Raw genomic sequence first — 20,459 nt, forward strand, 5'->3', positions numbered from 1 at the left:
TGCCACTTGTCTGCTGTGTGACCTTGGTCAAGTCACTTAATTTCTCTGTGCCCCAGTTACCTCATTTGTGAAATGTGGATTAAGACTTCGAGTCCCATGTGGTACACAGACTGTGTCCAAACTGATTATCTTGTATCTACACCAGGGCTTAGTACAGTGTCGCCCACTCTCTTCATGTCAAACAGACGATCACTCTCCCCACCTTCAAAGCCTTATTAAAAGCACATTTCCTCTAAGAGGCCTTCCCTGATTAAATCCTCATTTATTCTTCTCCCACTCCCTTCTGTGTCACCCTTACACTTGGATTTTCATCCTTTATTCTCCCCTCCTTCCTCCCCACAGCGCTTATGTACATAGCTGTAATTTGTGTACGTTAATTCTTGCCTCCCCCTCTAGACCGTAGGCTAGTTGTGGACAGGGAACATATCTTCCAACTCTCTTATATTGTGCTCTCCCAAGCGTTTGCACACAGTAAGGGCTCAATAAATACAATCGATTGATTGCTTGGCACATAGTAAGTGCTTAACAAATATCATAAAAAAAAGTGATGTGATGGACCCGAATCTCTTGGGATATCTAGGTTCACTTTAGCCGGTGTCAGACTTGAATTCTAGCCTGTATACCTCAGGACTTCAGCCAAACTCACCTCATCAGTGGTTTTTGTAAAGCAGATTTCCAAACGGCTCAGTCCACTTTATAGAACTTTTCCTAGCTAGGATACCCTTTATTAGTTGCCATCCCTTAAAAATTTTCCCCCAAATAGGTGCTGGCAACAGTCCTTAAGTACTTTTGTGTCCTGTTTCTCGGTGCGTATAAAAAATTGTATGGAATACCTAGAAATACAGCACACACAACTATAAAAGTGTTTACTAATATCCATGGGGGATTGAATTAAGGAACCAATGAAGAGAATGGAGTTTAACAGTTACTATAGGAACAACTTTTTTTAAACACCAATGCAAGGACTAAAGAGCATAAAATTAGTATGGTTACTACCTCAATCTTTCCTTCCTCTTTACTTAATCCTTTAATAGAGTTCAAACAGTCTCAGAATTCAAAGCAGACACTCAGTTTACTCAACCAATCCAAATTCTTTGAGGACCTTCCCTCTGGAATAAGTTTCTGCTTCCAGTTTACCTTGGTCCATTGTGGTTTCTCTTCATGAGGTCTTTGTTTTCATTCCATGTCCCTTGCGTGCCATGTCACGTCAGCCCTCTAGACTCTAAGCTTGTTGTGGGTAGGGAACGTGTCTACCAGTTCTGTTGTACTCTCGCAAGCGCTTCTTACAGTGCTCTGCACCCAGTAAGCGCTGAATTCATTCATTCAGTTGTATTTATTGAGCGCTTACTGTGTCAGAGCACTGTACTAAGCACTTGGGAAGTACACGTCGGCAACATATGGAGACGGTCCCTACCCAACAACGGGCTCACAGTCTAATAAATACGATTGATCAATAGATTGTCCCACCTAAGACCTTGTCAGCTTTTTATCCTTTCTCCAAGCCCAGACAGCTTTAGCTAGTGGTTCCTCCCTTAGATGCCGGCTGCCCTTATAAGCACTTTCATATACACCCTCTTTTGGTGCTGGCCTCTGCAGTTAAAAGGAAAGGCCTAACACTGTCTTTGTTATATTTTCAAAACCTTAACTCTTACACGGAGAGCTTGAGAACTGAGCAGTAGCTCCCGTTCTAGACTCTATGAGGAGAAGATTGGAGTCTTACCCATTTTCCCTCCCTTTCTGACTTTTCTGAGCCTGGAAACATACTTGTAATCCAGCTAAGGTTGCCGTATTAACTGTTGCAAAGTTAAGCATTTCAGGTTGGTGTTTGTAGACTTGTTCGAGCTAAGCCTTAGAACTTCAGTTGTTCAAGCAGTCCAATCTGCTTGACACAGTGTAAGCACTTAACAAATACTGTTTAGATCCCTACAGACTTCAAGCTCACTGTGAGCAGGGAACATCTCTCTACTAACCCTGTTGTATTCACCCGAGGCCTCACACAGTGCTCTGCACACAGTAAGCACTCAGTAAATAATAAATAAATAAATGGATTGACTGATGATCTTACATGAGTTCCTGGAAGCATTTGGCTCATTTAACGCACATGTGCAACATTCCAGCTCTAGGTTTGCAGCTCCCAACTCTTTTTCGAGGTACCAAATCTTCTTCTCTCCACCCTCCTCCTCCCAGCTAATGTACTTCCCACCTGGAAAGTTGCCACCATCTCCCAGACAACTTGAATCTCCAGCTTAAAGCCTATGTGGCAGCACTGAGAGTAGAGTGTGTGTGTTTGTGCAAATGCAACCTAAGAGAAAGCTCTTGAATTCTTTATGTACAAAGCCTTCCTAATTGGAATGAGTGGTTTTCATCGGGAAGTGTCTGGGGAATTTGAGAGCCTTGTTTCCTGCTCTTAAGGGATTTGAGGATTCAATCAAGTTGACATCTTCAGTCCTAAAGGAGAAGGTGGATTGAGTGCCTTAGATTAAGGAATAAAATTTGCCTGTAGGTCTCCTGTTTGGCAGCAGGTGTTGTCTACAGGGCCCTCAGCTAGGGCTTCCAAAGCGGAGATAAATAGGAGTGGATGAAAGACCAACCTGGTAGGCATTCCAGAATTTTGATCCAAATTTCAAAGAAGCTCTGGGTACCAAAGTGGGTTGGGCACCTTTTCCAGAATGTTTTGGTGTGAGAACTGAGCAGTATCTCCCGCTCTAGACTCTATGAGGAGAAGATTGGAGTCTGACCCATTTTCCCTCCCTTTCTGACTTTTCTGAGCCTGGAAACATACTTGTAATCCAGCTAAGGTTGCCGTATTGACTGTTGCAAAGTTAAGCATTTCAGGTTGGAGTTTGTAGACTTGTTCGATCTAAGCCTTAGAACTTAGTTTCTTCAGTTGTTTCAAAGAAACTGTAAGAGTACCCATGATCAGAAGGAAACACGTTGTGTGGAGTGAGTTGAATCATTGATCCTTTAGCCTTGACAGGGATCCCTCTTGAAGGTATCACAGTTTGAGGTCACTGTCATTCCTTTAATTATTCTAATAGAAATGGAAAGTGGCCCTCTGAATAAATACGTGGCCCATTTTATTTTCTTTATTCTAAGCCCAAATGTTTATTCCCTCTGTAATAAATATGAGTTGTATTTTTAAGCTTGTGTAATGAGTGCCCTTTTAGTTTGCAAGGCGCTTTAGAATTGGTGTGTTTTTACTTCTTCCTTTCAACCACCCTGTGAGGTAGGTTGATATTGTTAACTCTGTTTTATAAGAGAGGAAGCTCGTCAGTGGATTCAGACAACAGGAAGACACCACTGTGGCAATCCCACTGGGGAAAAGTTAGGTTCTCCTTTGGCCTGACTAGTGCCTCATCAGAAAGGAGACTCATTATGAGCAAAGAGGTAGATTAATCAACTCTTTAAAGAACCAAACTGTAAATGTTGACAAGTGAATGTCTTGGAGAAAAGATGCCAGCCCTATATAATTTTATTTTGTTTGGGAATAGGTAATGTAGTGAACACTTCAAGAGAATACTTTAGAAATAAATGTAAAAATCAAAAAAGATAGGAGAAGACTTGGCTGTTAAAGAGATCTTTGGGACATTTGAATTATTAGTTCATTCTGTGTAATGAAATTGGTGAAAATCAATAAATCCTTTTCAGTAGGGAGAGTTGAGAATGGAGGCTGTGATGAAATTGATGCATTCTAATCCTGGGTTTGCTATCTTTTCAGTAGATTCCCTTCCTAATCTAATCTGCAAGTAATAAACTTGATTCAGTTCACTTGATTCAGTTCACATTTACCTCTAGTTTTGAAGCTTTAGCTGTCAGAGTTATGTTCTTTCTTTGATTTGGAATGCAGTATACCATTCTATTTTCTCAGTAACCACTGTCATCAAAAAAACATTGAGTGCCTTTGGTAGGCCTGGCCCGTATTAGGTATGGAAATCAGTGAGGGAAGTGTAATACAGAACGAACTGCAGTAAGAAGTCACAGTTCTTGCCCAGTCCAAGTAGGAGAGATAAGAAGTTGATGAACCCACACTGGTAGATAAAATTGATGACTTACCTAAGATTTACTCAAACCACCCCTACCCTAAAATGAATCTTTTGACTTCCATAGCTCAGCCCCCATAATCAACCCTGTTAGATTTAGGTGGCCAAGGCTGAAAATCGGTCAGTGGCATTTATTGAGTGCTTACTGGGTGCAGAGCATTGTACTAAGTGCTTGGGGAAGTACAACAAAACAGAATTGGTAGACACGATTCCTGCCCACAGTGAGCTTACGATCTACAGGGGGAGAAACTAGGAACCAATGCTGTGGCCCATCCCTGCAAGCCACCCAGCCTCTGCTGATATAAAGCTCTGCCCCGTGATCCTCAAACTCTTTCATTCCACCATTGCTCAGAGGGGCTCCTAGGACATAGCCCTGATCCACCTCGACTCACAGCCTAAAAAAGAAAACAAACTGAGTAGCCTTTGTTTAGACATTTAATGTCTGAGGCCCAGCTTGGAACTTGTCCACATCTTTAGTGACAGGGGAAAGACAACACTCATAGATGATCATGGTAACTATTTTTTATTTTTATTTTTTGGTATATGTTAAGCACTTACGGTGTGTTCTAAGTGGGTAAGTGTAAATTTATCAGGGTGGGGACAGTCCCTGTTGCTCATCGGGCTCTCAGGCTAAATTGGAGGGAGGAGGATTTAATCCCCATTTTACAGATGAGGTAACCGAGGCTCAGAGAAGTTAAGTGACTTACCCGTGGCTACACAGCAGGCAGTGGTGGACGGGATTAGAACCCACATCCTCTGACTCCCAGTCCTGTGCTCTTTCCACTAGCCACTCTGCCCCTCATGAATAATTTCTTATTATTTTAAAGAAATTAAAAATTTCTTTAATTTATCCAATAGAAAAAGCTTAGAGGGAGGCCCAGATGAAGGTTGTAATGAGGGAGGTGATAATTAACTTAGCATCCAGTGAAGGAAATCAATAAATGTGGCTGTGTGTTGATTAGAGGGAGAGGAGGAGGATGGTTGCTTGTGCATGTGTTCTTGGGGTTCTGGGCTGTCCGGAGTTTGGAGCCGAAAGCCAGCTTCCCCACCTCCCCCCACAACTTAGCTGGACCCACATTCATTTCTGAAATGCACAGCTGTCCTCCTGGACCCTTGGGGTTTGTCAAATTAGGGGCTGCATAGAGATTGGCAGGCGTAGTGATGCCTCACACAGACACTGGAGCATGGAGATGCCAGAGGTCATCTCATCAGCCATCTTTAGTATTCACGTGGATATTGGTTTATTGACCCACTTATGTGGTCATTTAATTTTTGTGAATTTTATTTTTTACCATCTGTACCTTTGCTTCCCTTCTTCATTCCCAATGGATTATTCTATATAGCTCCCTGTCTCTCTCCTCGGCATACCGTAGGTGTTCAGTAAATACTACTGGTGTTGTTACTGCTGCCGCCGCCGCCGAAACTCTTTGCTTCGTGAGGACTAAGGGTCCCCTTTGTATGAAAAGGCCCCAAACGGGGTGGGAGGGAAGGGTGAACACAGCCCCTGTGCACAGAGCAATTCTGCAGGGCCTCTGTTGCCACCGTTTGAGAAACACTGCTCTCTAATCCTCGGCCCCATTTTCTCTCCTCTCTTCCGGGACAGGGTGACTAAGGAGGTGGATGCAGCATCCAAAGAAGCCAAATCCTTCCTCAAGCTGAGCGAGAAGGAGAAACCACAGGCCGATACCCCTTCAGCTGCCTCTACCCTCCCCACAGGCTCTGGGTGAGTACATCTGTCAGTCCCTGGGGTTCGTGAAGGAGATAATGCTGCTCGCAGAAATACCTTCTTTGTATTGCCGGTGATCACGATCCCTTTCCTCCTGAGTGTTGGTGTAGTCTTGTTTGCAATCGTTGCCTTGAACCTGGAAGGGAGAGAGAACATGGAGGTTAACCCTCTGAAACCAAAAAAAGCTGCCATCCCTCTAAAGTCTTTTCTTTCTAAGTGACATAGGTCTGGGAGAATTTTATAAAATGGACAAACGAGCATTCCAGTTTGTTGTGATTTCTGGTATTTATATCTTGTCATCTCTCTCATCCCATCAGTTCAGATGCTTCTGTATGAAAATCTGAAATGTTTCTTCAAAGGAAACCCCAGATCCCTTTCTCTTTTCTCACCTTTCTAGTTTTCAGTCCAGAATGTTATTCCCGCTGGATTAGGTGTACAGCCATGTGGTCATCCATAGAAATCTGTGATATTAGTAACTCACTTGGGTACAGGTAAAATATAAGCTCCCCGAATCAAGTTTGGCACATAAGGGAAGGATAAAATTGCCTCCAGCTTTTTGTTTCCAAATTCTCTGGTATGGTAAACTCTATATAATTCCACCGGGTAATTGGTCAGGAGCATGAAGAAAATTGTTGGCTGCTCTGTGGAACCTGTCTTGTTGGAACCTGCGGACTTTCAGGAAGAATGTCACAAGTCTGTGAAGTGGTTGTTTTGATTCAGGCCGTCATGTTTTCGAAGGGATGAGGCTTGCCTAATGTGGTGGTGTGGGTTTCTTGACTTCCTTTCATTTGTTACTGGTTTGTTCCTCAAGACCTTTCAGTGGAGCTATGGGTTAGCATTAGGTTTGTTTGTTGTCTTCCTGTTCACGTGGATTCAACTGAGATCTCTATTTGGATGATTCCCAGATCTACCTCACTAGCTCTGACCTCTCCCCTCTGCATACTCATATCACCTCCTGCCTTCAGAACTCTCTTTCTGCGCTCAATAAATACGATTGATGATGATGATGATGATGGGAAGGCCTCCTTCCTCCTAGTCTGGGAAGGCCTTCCCACCCCGCCCCCCCCCATACACACACACACAATCACACACGCACACCGCCCAAGGCGCATGCGCAGGATCCCTCCCTTTGTCATCATCATCATCATCAATCGTATTTGTTGAGCGCTTACTATGTGCAGAGCACTGTACTAAGCACTTGGGAAGTACAAGTTGGCAACATATGGAGACAGTCCGAGCGCCCTATGTCAAAAACTTAATGCCTCATCTTCCCCCTCAAACCCTCCCGTCCGCCTAACTTTTCCATCCCAGTTGACACCTCCACCACCTTCCTCATCTCTCAACCCTGCAACCCTAACATTACCACTGATTCCTCTTTCAGTCCCCTTTTTGAGTCTATTCCCAAATCCTGTCACTTCTTCCCCCGCAACATTTCCAGGATCTGCCTCTTACTCTTCATCCAAATGATCACTACACCGGTCCAGACTGTTTTGATTCCTGCATCAGCCTCCTAGCTGATCTCCCTGTCTCCAGTCTTTCCCTTCTGCAGTCCATTTTTCCGTTGTCTCACGGATCATTTTTCTAAAATGCTGTTCCTCTCACCTCTTCTCTGCTCCTCTGAAACTTGCAATGATCACCCATTACTCGTCCTCAAATGGAAACCCCAACCACTGGCCTTAAGGCACTGTCTGTTTTCTCCTTCCTACATATCCACACTCTTCTCTGACAACACCCCACCTCTTCCTTACTCTCCAAGTAATCTATTGACTCTGCTTTGTTCTCACTTCTTCCATCACCACCCTTATCTCCCCACCTTATTTTCCCCTCAGTTGCCATTTCAGCACTTCCACACCCCCTATTTTTGCACGCCATTACTTCCTCCTTTGTGTAATTTATTTAAGTGTCTCTCTCCCTCTCTAGAAGAAAGCTCATTGCAAGAACACATTTGCTTTTTGTATCGTGCTCTATTCACACAGCAGGTGTTCAATGAATATTATTGGTGAATTGATAATAACTTGATAGGACACAGTTTTGGACTGCTTTCTTCTGAAGTGGAATCAGTCAGTCAGTAGCATTTATTGAGAGCTTACTGTGTGCAGAACACTGTATTAAGTGCTACGGAGAGTACAGTGTAACAGAGTTGGTAGATTTGTTCCCTGCTTACAATGAGCTTACAGTCCAGAGGGGGATACAGACGTAAGTATATTTAAATATATTATGGCTATTTACGCATAAGTGCCATGGGGCTGAGGGAGGGGTAAATAAAGGGTGCATGGGTGATAGAAGGGAGTGGGAGAAAAGGAAGTAAGGGTTTAGTCTGGGAGGCCTCTTGGAGGAGATGTGTTTTTATAATAAGTCTTTGAAGGTGGGAAGAATGATTATCTGGAGGCTAGGAAGAAGGAGGGAATTCCAGGACAGAGCCAGGATGTGGATTAAATCGGCGGCAAGATAGACATCATCGAGGTGCAAGTGAGTTAGGTTGGCATTAGAGAAGCCAAAAGTTCAGGCTGGGTTGTAGTAGGAGAATAGCAAGGGGAGGCAGGAGGGGGTAAGGTGATCAAGTGCTTTAAAGCCGATAGTACAGAGTTTCTGTTTGATGCGGAGGTGGATGGGCAACCATTGGAAGTTCTTAAGGAGGGAAGCGTGGACTGGATGATTTTGTAGAAAAATGAAATGAAATGGCAGATGTGCAGGAGAAAGGAGGTATGCAGGATGATTGTTTTTGTTTATATTATTGATCTAGCCCTGAGAAGACTCAGCATTCCCTCAAGACGGGGCCCTTTTTTCCCCAGTGGTATTTGTTGAGCACTTACTATGTGCCAGGCACTGTATGCAGGATGCCTGTCTTTGTTTAGATTATTGATCTAGTCCTGAGGGGAGAATCAGCATTCCCTCAAGAGAGGGCCCTATTTTTCCCAGAGGTATTTATTAAGCATTTACCATGTGCCAGGCACTGTACTAAGCGCTTGGGAGAGTACAACACACTATACAAGGGCATATTCCCTGCCCACAACAAACTTACTTTCCGGAGGGGGTGACTTGCCCAGGGTCACAAAGCAAATAAGTGGAGGATCAGGGATTAGAACCAGGATCTTCTGACTCTTAGGCCCGTGCTCTATCCACTAAGCCATCTGCTTTCCTGACTATGGCTAAGACCAGTTCAGAGTAGACCTCCGATGGCCCTCATTTGCATTAGTGGGCGATCCAAGTGTCTGCCTGTTTTTCTGGGTTTATTGGCCAGTGCCTGTGGCAGTGATCTAGGCATAGTTACCAGGTGAGTCAGAAAGGGGAGTTAGTCTCATAAGAGCCAGCTTTTTGTGACCCATCATTTGAGGATAATCACTCATGGAACAGTCTGCGTTAATACTTCGGGATTTTTATTTGTAACACCAATGGTAAAGATGTCTGAGTGGGGAAAAATCAGGGGCATCAGGTCATGGGGATGTTTGGGGAAAGACTAGACCAATGAACTAAGTCAATTACGGCTCTAGCCTTGGTTCCAAGTGCCAAGTACTCCGCTTCTGAGATGATAATAATAATAATAATAAGAAGAAGAATTATGGTATTTAAATATTTACTATGTGCCAAGCACTGTGGTAAGCGTTGGGGTAGGTAGAAGATAATCAGGTTCTACATGGGGCTCACTAAGTAGGAGGTAAGTTCATCTCTGTAGACTGTAAATTCACGGGCAGGGAGTGTTTCTGCTAATTTTGTTCTGTTGTACTCTCCCAAGTGCTTAGAACAGTGCCCTGCACATAGTCCATAAATACAGTTGATTGATTAATTGATGATGCTAAGAGAACCTGCTCTATCTGCCAAGGGCGTTAATGGAGATGATTTAAGCCAGTGGCTTTTATAATACTTCATTTGGGACATTTAAATCCAAGTGATAATGGAGCTTGAGACGAATAATGGATTTATACTGTGCTCCAAGGCCAAAGTAAAGCCCCTCGAATTACCCAGTACAGCCAGAACAAGGCTGAACTGTGAATGGGACATGAACCAAGGTTTACAAGGACCAAATAGTGAGTGGCTCCCTCACACATCAGTGGGTTTGGGAAAGGGCTAGTCTGGGAGAAGTTCTTTTTCCTTTTGCGTTGTCTTAGCGGGCAACAGCCCGCTGCGGCCAAGAGGCTCGTTTATCTCCAGTTTGGCATGTACAGTGTGTGGACCGTCTTTTCCAAAGAAGAATCTAAGTGAATAAACCCTATTCGTATTCAGGAAATTATTCTAATTAATCTCCACTTGAAGAGCAGTTTCCATTTTAGAAACCTCCCTGTGGAAGCCCTGTATTTATTTGTTCCTCCTGTCTCTAAACAGAGTTAAGCAATCCAGGAAAACCAAAACCAGGGAATAAAACATCCTGTTCCTCATCCCTAGCTAGCGAATAAGAGCAATGGATTGAGAGGAGTAAATGCTAGCAGTTGAAAATGCATTTCCTCTGCATGTTTAACATAGCTCACTGTTTGGGCTATAAAAAGCTGAAGTTTATGCTTTGGGAGCAGAGTAAACTAAACACCCGACTTTAATTAGAGGCAGGAGTCAAAGGCAGGGAGATGTGCTACCTCGGTGGAAAGGACAGCAGTTGTTTGGTTTGTCTCTTTAAATTCCCGTGGCCTCGATGGTCACAGCTGCTTGCTTATTTGGTGGGGTCTCCCATTTGCCACCAAGACCCTCTAAGTTTTGGCACCCTTGGTAATAGCCAGTTGCCCTACTGCCCTGCCAGAACTTGCTGGGAAGTTTAGCTGGCTGTGTTTCAGCCCAACAGCTCCCAATTATCTTGCTATTACACTCGGTTTAGTCTTTCTCGTTAGGATTTATGACCCTTGCCATAGGCAGCAACTTGTTTTAATTAAAGGTTCAGTGTTCATTTGCCCCATGAAGATTGGGGGAGGACTTCAAGCAATAAAACATCCAGCTGAAAAGCAGCATTTTTTTTCTCCTTTAGAGTTTGCATCTATGCGCAGAGGAGAATAACCCTTTCCATTGACGCTCGAATGTTGGCTCGAGCTGTTTCGATTTAGCACCTTTTTTCCTGAATTTGGAGGCGGCTGAGACTCTTTAAATGTCAGGCTGAGGAAATTGGACACAACTCAACGGCTAGAGAGAATCAATCAATAGACGGTATTTATTGAGCGTTCACTGTGTGTACAGCACTGTACTAAGCGCTTGGGAGAGTACAGTGCAACAGAGTTGGTAGATATGTTCCCTGCCCACAGGAGCGTACAGTCTAGAGATGGTTAGAAAACAATGCCTTCGGAGCATTACAATTTATCTGGTCAATACTCTACATCTTTGACCAGTACCGTAGAACCTCGTGATGATACAGTAGATTTGCCATCTTCGATTTCTTCCGAAGACTCGCTGATCCAAATTAACATGGATATTGTTAGCTTTTTAACACGTCAAACACACAAAATAATACATCATCGTTTCATAGAACAGCAGTGAGATTTGAATGGGAATCAACCAATAGCCACTTTGAGGGAAAAGTTTCTGTTTTTGCTGGGATTCTCATGGCATCAGGCTAAATCCAGACCCTTAAAATGTGAGTAATAGGTTGAGTTTTCTTGAGGCGGGGAAGTTTGTGACCATTTTTAAGGAAACGCCTTCGAGTTGGAAAAAATTTTCAAGTGGATATTTAGATCCCATCATTCCCCACAGAGTTTTTCCCAAGAAAAGAAGGGAAATTCCCCAAGGCGTGTATAGCTACATAAGGCCTTGCTGCCTCACAGCCAGACTTCACCCTTTGGTTTGATCCTCCCGTGAAATGTCTGATCTTTGGACCTCTCCTGTAAGCTGATCCCACATGAATGTGAACCTGGCACGTGACTAATGAAAAATTCTTATTTCTCTTTTAGAACCTAAATACTTTCCAATAAGCAAGAACCTTGATAGATCATTATTTTTTTTTTCTTTCCCCATTTAGATTTTGGACAGAGCTACACGTTCAAGGGCCAAGCAAGATAGAGAGAAAGTCATGGGGAACCTAGGGGAGACTGGCAGGATGGGAACAAATTATATCTTGCTCTTAGGGCCTAGAGGCTAGAGAACGGCTTTGCAAGGGACGGGAAATCGAACTTCACGCTCATGTGAAGTAAGGAAATTTTAAAATAAAGGGAAATCGTTGGGTGATTGTCGGAAAATATAATGAGAAATAACGAGATTAAATTAACTAGAGGAAAATGTGGCTGTTCTGGGAAAATGACTGAACCGTGAGATTCACTGGACTGTAGGACTATAGCACTGTCCTCTTCCCAAGGGAACCGATAAATATTCCACCACTTGAGTAATTTAAGGTTGGCCAAGAGTAAGCACTGGAGAATATGATGTAGGGGAAAAAAATCCCACTTGGACATCATGGAGAGCCAAGATGACTGAATCGAGCTCTTCCGTTGCTTTCTTTGTTTGGAAAACTGGGCTTCAACCCGGCCTTGCCCTGACACCGTTGGGAATCAGCCTAGGACCTCTAACAGTTGCACAAGAGCACGGTAACCTTTACTGCCCCAAGTACACTTGGCATGTTGTGCCAGGCTGAGTGTCCCTGAGGGGCAGTCAGGTAACCCACTCTCGCCCACTTCCCATCATCTCCTTGCTCTGCTCTCCCTGCCATTCCCTCAAAACCTTACCCCTCCTCTGACCCCCACTCTGCCCATGTCCCCCATTTAACAAAAAAATATTTCCCCCATTTCCCTGCAACTCACATCCCCGAATCTGCCTCCCTTCCCCAGTCTCCATATTCCTTGCATGGCGCTTTTATTTATCAACCTTGTTTCCCTTCCATGGTAAGACCCTTCCCGGGACTTCCAAAGCCACAGGGACTGGGTGATTAGGGTGGGGGGCAGAAACAGTCTCCTCCAACCTCCTTCCCAGCCCGGTCCAGCTCATTATTAAGCAGTCAGTCGCTCAGTTGAATTTGAGTACTTACTGTATGCAGAGCACTGTACTAAGTGCTTGGGAGAGTACCAGTCGCAGAAGTAGGGGCTGAAAGCCAGGGAAAGCCTGACCTGCTTCTGCTCTTGCTGGCGGCCCCCTCCTTTTTTTTAATGGTATTTGTTGAGCGCTTACTATATGCCACACTGTTGTACTAAATGCTAACTAATCAGGTTGGACACAGTCCCCGTCCCTTGCGGGGGCTCACAATCTTAATCCCCATTTTACAGCTGAGGTAACTGAGGCAGAGATTAAGTTAAGTGACTTGGCCAAGGTCACATAGTAGACAAGCGGTGGACTCGGGATTAGAGCCCAGATCTGGGGAATGAAGGCTTCTGGAAGTTGGTGTCTGCTTGCCTGGTCCGGAAAAGGGCCTGTTGTTAGTCAGTCTGTCAGTTGTATTTATTGAATGCTTATTGTGTGCACTGTTCTAAGCGCTTGGGAGATTACTCTGTAACAATAAAAAGATACATTCCCGGCCCACAATGAGCAAAGGCACTTGGCCGGAGTTATCCGGCAAGGAGAGGGGGCCCTACTTATTGCTGATGCCCCAGCCTCCTTCCCTCCCCTGACCCCATCAACAATGGGGCAGATGGAGTCCAGCTGCCCTGCTGCACTGTCTGCCACTGCTTTAAGGAAGATTGTACCAACGAGTACAGTCAGTGGTAATAATAAGTGTGGTATTTATTTGGCCCTTACTTTGTGCCACATACTATACTAAGCCAATTTGTACTTCTCAAGCGCTTAGTACAGTGCTCTGCACACAGTAAGCGCTCAATAAATACAATTGATGATGATGATGATATAAGCAAATTGGGTTGGATACAGTCCCTCTTCCCCGTGGGATTCACAGTTTCAGTCCCCCATTTTACAGATGGGGTAACTGAGGCCAAGAGAAGTGAAGCGACTTGCCCAAGGTCACACAGCAACAAGTGCCAGACAGTACCAGAATTATTAATATTAGAATTATTATTCGTCTTGTCTGAAGTCGGGTTATGTGTTTAATAATAATAATAATAATAATAATAATAATAATAATAATGGTCTTTAAGTGCTTACTATATGCTAGGCACTAATACTAAGCGGTGAATAAGAAATGTGGTATTTGTTAAACGCTTTCTATGTGCCAAGCATTGTATTAAGCAGGCAAATCGGGTTGGGCACAGTTCCTGTCCCACTTGGGGCTCATAGTCTCAATCCCCATTTCCCAGATGAGGTAACTGAGGCACGAGGTAGAGCCGATTCAGTTTTGCCCTACCAGCTTGGGCCTGGTGCTTAACTCACCAGGTGTTTAACTTAGAATAGTACCTGGCCCATAGTAAGTGCTTAACAAATACCATATAAAAAATCAGTTGTGGCAAGAGAGAGAGCACATTCACTTTGTGTTACTTGCGCAGGGGGTTGAATTTTCATGCCCCGTAATATTTCAGGTTGGACAATAAGGGTTTTGGTTTGGGCTGACCTCAGTTCTAACCATGAATTATCATCATCAATCATATTTATTGAGCGCTTACTATGTGCAGAGCACTGTACTAAGTGCTTGGGAAGTACAAATTGGCAACATATAGAGACAGTCCCTACCCAACAGTGGGCTCACAGTCTAAAAGGGGGAGACAGAGAACAAAACCAAACATACTAACAAAATAAAATAAATAGAATAGATATGTACAAGTAAAATAAATAATTAGTTCCATTATCATTTGTAACCAGCATTCTTAGTGCTCTTTTGGCTTGGGAATTCAGTTCAGGGGCTTTCAGAGATGGGAAGATGGGTAAATTAGACGGGCCACCAGTTCTTCCTCTTTGTTTCTTCTCTTCGTGGTTTGAGAGTCACATCCTCCAAGTTAACCGTATTTCCCTCCACTGCATCTTTTGGATCAGTTGACTCTGTAGACATGAATTCAGGGGACATTCTTATCTCAGATAGCCAGTTCACCATTTCCACACCGCTCTAGTTGAAACTTTTTTTCTTCTAAAAGCAGTATGACTTCCTGCCCCATAATTGATTGGGGAACTACAAAAAAATCATTTGACCCCTTGGCAGCTTTTGTGGATATTTTGAAATTTCGTTTGCAACCTCTCCCAATTAACCTCCATCATTTTACAGCTCTGGATCTGTCACATTCCTACCTCATGGAAACAAAGTGGTTGCCATGGCAATAAGCAAGCCCCAAAACTCAAGAGAAAGGGAGAGAGGATTTGTGCATTGTTAAATTATATATGAAATTGGATGACTGGTGATGGTATCAACAGTGAGGCTAAGGAAAGTATGTTCTGCCTGCTGGGGGGCAGAATCACTAAAAAGACTTAACTAATTAGTGGCATTCTCCACGCTATTGGCTATATCTGTGTTATAAATGGCTGTAAAGGAGGTTTCAATCAGAACCCTTGGGGCATTTTATAAGGTTATTGCTAGGAGAGCAAAGGAGGGTATGCCCTCGCCTGGTGGGGAAGAAGTGCTCTTAAATGCATTTTTTAATGGTATTTGTTAAGCACTTTATTATTTGTCAGGCACTGTACAAAGCGCTGGAGTAGATACAAGCTAATCAGGTTGGACACAGTCTACGTCCCACATGGGGCTAACAGTCGTAATCCTCATTTTACAGATGAGGTAACTGAGGCCCAGAGAAGTGAAGGGATTTACACAAGATCACCTAGCATACTAGTAGTGGAGATGGGCTTAGAACCCAGGTCCTTCTGACCCGTGTGCGCTTTCCAGTAGACCACTTTGCATCTCTGTTGGTTAACCACTGTTCTGGGTAGACGTCTATCAAGGGGTGGGGCCCAGTGCTGGTCATGAAAATGATTTATTCTGTGTAGCCTGACTCTGTAAATGTTGATGAGTTGTTGCACTTTGAACATATTTGCATTTTGGTAGGGCTGGATGATGCTGGAATCTCCACGTCCCATTTCCACTCTTTATACAGTGCTCTGATAGTTCATTCATTCATGCATTGAATCGTATTTATTGAGCACTTACTGTGTGCAGAGCACTGTACTAAGCACTTGGGAAGTCCAAGTTGGCAACATATAGAGACAGTCCCTATAGTTAACCCAGATTATTTCGTTCGATTGTGACATGTCCTTAATTCCCCCCACCCCACCCCCCAATAGTGTTATTGCCTGTGAACAGTGAATTAGATTGAAACAGGAGATGGAAAATGACCCTTCCGAGTCCCTCCTCACTGTGGGCATAGTAAATATTCCTGTTTGCTGGAAGAAGTCTGAGGGCAGAAGGCACTGCCGATTCAATTGGTAGAGGAACAGTCGGCTCGGACTGAAGTAGCATTGGAGATTAGGCAGTCATGTCTTCCTGCAGCAGAGAAGAACGAGGCCCTTCGGAGGACTGATGGATTTTTCTCTTCTTTCCATAACAAGCGACGAAGGGGAAATCTGATTGTAAACGTTTCAATGTAGAACGTAAGTGGAAACACTTCTAAAGCTGACTCTGACATCTGATCCTGTGATAATTAAAGTAGACTCTAGCATGGGCCCAAATCAGTTTGGGAGTCTGAAGTGACCGGGCCAAATAAAGGCAGGCCAGTTTGGGGCTGGTACCTATTAGCCCTCGCCGATAATCCTTGGGCTAGTACGATGGTCCCATTTCATACTTCCCCGCCTCGCTCCCACAAGCTATATTTATTCACGTAAGATATGTGGACACATGCGTGATTAATAAGCTGTTACACTGCTGTCCTTGGGGGCTCAGAAACCCCCACTATTCAGTAATGAACGCTCCTTCTCTGAGAAGAATGCATGGCCCCACTTTGCCGAATGATATTAGGCTGAGCCTGGGCTCTGCAGTTCTGGGGTTCACCTGATACCAGACCAGATTGGGGTTGGGCCAGGTTGAAAATTTTTGGCCTCCATCGGGCTCTAGATTGGTCTGTGAAATTAGGATCTGCCCCTGGCCTAATTCAATCAATCAGCGGTGTTTTTTGAGCGCTTACTATGTGCAGAGCACACTGTCCTAAGCTCTTGGGAGAGTATATGGAGAAGTAGCATGGCCTATTGACAAGAGCACAGGCTTGAGAGTCAGATGAAGTGGGTTCTAAACCTGGCTCCGCCGCTTGTCTGCTGTGTGACCTTGGGCAAGCCACTTAACTTCTCTGTGCCTCAGTTACCTCACCTGTAAAATGGAGACTAAAACTGTGAGCCCCACATAGGGCAACCTGATTACCTTGTATCCACCCCAGTGCGTAGAACGGTACTTGGCACACAGTAAGCACTTAACAAATAGCATCATCATTATTATTATTATTATTATTGCAGGAGGTAGAGGCTGTTCTCCATATTGCATTGGTAGCAGTAAAGACTCACTGCAGAGAAAAGAAGTCTCTGTGCTCTGTGTTGGTGTGGGGCAAAGTGCAGCACTAGTTGCTCACTTCACACCAGCAGTGAACCCACCTTAAGGGCTGACTACTGTAGAGCCAACCACCTGCCAGGGACACCTCTGCAGACGGGAGGCATAAGCGCTGCAGCTGGTCCTTGGTCTATACTTCTAGACTGTAAGCTCGTTGTGGGCAGGGAATGTGTCTGCTTATTGTTATATCGTACTCTCCTGACCGCTTAACAGTAAGTGCTCAATAAATACAACCGAATGAATGCTCCTTCTTTCCGGGCAAGGAGTTGCTACGCGTTGATGTCCTTCCTCGGCAACAACCAGTCACTGACATCGCTGAGGAGGTAGAGCAAAACGGGACATTTCCCTGTAGAAGTGCTTACGTGCTGCACCAAGCATAGTCAGTTGTATTTATTGAGTTGTCACGGTGTGCAGAGCACTGTACTAAGCGCCAGGGAGAATACAATATAACAGTATAACAGACATATTCCCTGTCCACAATGAGCTTACATTCTAGGGGGTAGACTTCGCTCCCCTGGTGCTCCATCTCGCCTGTCTTGCTGCCGACCCCTGATCCACATCCTGCCTCTGGCCTGGACTGCCCTCCCTCCTCCAATCTGACAGACAATTATTCTCCCCCCTTCAAAGCCTTATTGAATACACATCTCCTCCAAGAGGCCTTCCCAGACTAAGCCCCTCTTTTCCTCATCTCCCGCTTCCTTCTGCATTTCCCTAACTTGTTCCCTTTGCTCTCCCGTCCACGCTCCAGCCCCCCAGTGCTTATGTATATATCTGTAATTTTATTTATTTGTATTGATGTCTGTCTCCCCCGCCTCGAGACTGCGAGCTCATTGTGGGCAGGGATTGTCACTGTTTATTGTTATATTGTTATTTCCCAAGCGCTTAGTAAAGTACTCTGCACATAGTAAGGGCTCCATAAATATGATTGAATGATAAGGGTCAGTCAGTGGGCACCCACTGCCATTTTGGCAGAAGCTTAACTTTAGGTCCTGGGGACCTGGTGGAAACTCCAAGCCGACAGCTAATCAACAACAACAACAGTTCTGGTATTTATTAAGTACTTACTATGTGCCAGGCACTGTTCTAAGTGCCGGGATGGTTACAAGCAAATTGGGTTGGACGTAGTCCCTGTCCCACGTGGGGCTCACAGTTTCAATCCTCATTTTACAGGGGAGGTAACTGAGGTGCAGAAGTGAAGCGACTCACCCAAGGTCACAAAGCAGATAAGTGGTGGAGCAGGGATTAGAACCCATGACCTTCCAACTCCGAGGCCTGTGCTCTATCCATTGTGCCATCAGTGCCACTGGGCGATTGATTGCATCTCAGCCTACCAAAGACAGGACTCCAAAGTGGCCACACAGGCAGCAACGTGGCCTCTTGGGAGGTGAACAAGGAGAGAATTTTGGTTTGTATACGATTGAATGAATGAATGAATTGTTTGACCGTTTTAAAAGAACTGCCAATCCCTCAAACATAATATTTTTTTTTGTTGAAGGTATCCATTAGTTTGTTGAGCTTACAGTTAGTATATTGAAGCTCAGTGGTTTCGTGTGAAAGCGAATTTTTTATCCAAGCAGAAAATGACCTTGCTGAATATACAATCAATCAATCAATCAATCGTATTTATTGAGCACTGTACTAAGCGCTTGGGAAGTCCAAGTTGGCAACATATAGAGACGGTCCTGACCCAACAGCGGGCTCACAGTCTAGAGGAAGAATTCTTCCTTGGGAATGTGTGAGGCAGGGAATGAGTCTGCAACTCTGTTGTACTGTCCTGTCCCAAGCACAGAATGTTGTGCCTTGCACATAATAAGCTCTCAAACATTACGTTTGTGTTGACTGAAGATGACTTTTTGGTGCAACTCTAATACACATTAGTTTGATTGTCATTCTTGGGCTTCGAGTTCGGGTAATTAACTCTAGAGGGCAAAATTCCCTTGAAGAGAGAAGGCCTTCAGGGAGCCCGAGGGAAGCATTCTAAAAAACTGTCCAAATTAATTAACGAGCAAATACTTATTTTTGTTTAAATTACCGTCGCTATCAATTCACATGAAAACGTGCCACTAGACATGCCACTAGACCTTATTTGCTAAAGATCATCTATTCTACATTGCTCACATGCAGAATAAGCAAATGACGGAGGAGTCTCGTCTGTATTTTCTTATTAAAATTGTCATTTTTCTTCATTACGTTGATTTTTGGATTTCTTTTCCCCCAATTTTTTTTTCCCTGCGTGGACTGTTTTTTAATCTTCATCAGAAAATCCAAACCTATCATTTTCAAGAATTAAATCAGAATTTTATTTGGGTGGCCCCTAAGTTATCCAAAGCATGTATGTTGTGCCCTAATATTAAGGCACCTAAATTCTCACCTGATTTAAGGGTCTAGGGCCCATACCACTGTGGGTTAGATAGTCCCTGTGAGCCCGCTATTGGGTAGGGACTGTCTCTATATGTTGCCAACTTGTACTTCCCAAGCGCTTAGTACAGTGCTCTGCACACAGTAAGCGTTCAATAAATACGATTGAATGAATGAATGGTCCCTCTAAACTCTTAAGCTTGCTGGGGAGAGGGAATGTGTCTACCAACTTTGTTATATTGTACTCTTCCCAAGTGCTTTAGTACAGTGCTCTGCACTCAGTAAGCAGTCAATAAATACAATTGATTGAAATGGATTTGAAGTTCAGTTAATGTTAGAATTATGTTCATTGAGGGATAGGGGTAATATATTTGTTCTTTCCACAGTTCCGTGAGGTGAAAGCTATTCCAAAAAGTTTTGGAAACGAGCGAAAGGAATTTTCTTGCCTCCGACAAATAGTCGCCAAGGGGCACTTGCAGCTGCTCAGATTCTCTTGAAGGAAGCTTGATCCTGGGATTTGGCTGCTCTATAGGCTGTAATGATTGTATATAGAAATCCCCAGCAAATACATGGCTTATTTTGGAGGCAGGGGATTTTTCAAATGGGAGAGGTTGGGCAGCTGTGGATTTGACTCTTCTAGACAAGGCCCGAGAGTCAGGCTGGTCCAAAGTCCAGCCTGTGCTTATATTCAGTTTCTCAGTCCTGGCTCCGTGCCAAGATAATGTTCGCTGAGGAACCAGTGATGTATTTAAGATGAAGACTCTCAGACCTTAAGAGCTAGGCCTTTCTTCCTCTGGACCAGAGGGGAAAACAGGGAGGCTCAGCTTTCCAGTAGTATCGAGTGATCTTTTCCTAGCCGTGGCGGACTTGGGGCCATAAAAATCACGTCTTTCTGATTATCAGCTTTCCCCTTGAATTAAAATTACGGTGCAATTCTAGCAGCTGCTAATTTGAGAACTAACAGAAGGAGAAACCAGGGCTTTACATCACCCACTTATAGTTTGTTCTTTGAACTGATGCAAGCTTTTAACTCCAGCAG

The 20,459-nt window shown here is 44.1% G+C and overlaps 1 protein-coding gene across 3 annotated transcripts in view; it reads left to right on the forward strand.

Annotated features, from left to right (window-relative positions):
- CFDP1 (craniofacial development protein 1) overlaps window positions 1-20,459 on the forward strand; it is a 120,660-nt gene that overhangs the window by 37,380 nt on the left and 62,821 nt on the right. For all 3 annotated transcript variants that reach the window (XM_038754528.1, XM_038754529.1, XM_038754530.1), the window contains exon 5: window positions 5,644-5,763. In XM_038754528.1, the coding sequence (XP_038610456.1) occupies window positions 5,644-5,763 (120 nt within the window). The remainder of the gene's footprint in view (window positions 1-5,643; window positions 5,764-20,459) is intronic.

The sequence above is a fragment of the Tachyglossus aculeatus genome, chromosome 11 (assembly GCF_015852505.1).
Source record: "Tachyglossus aculeatus isolate mTacAcu1 chromosome 11, mTacAcu1.pri, whole genome shotgun sequence".
NCBI lineage: Eukaryota > Metazoa > Chordata > Mammalia > Monotremata > Tachyglossidae > Tachyglossus > Tachyglossus aculeatus.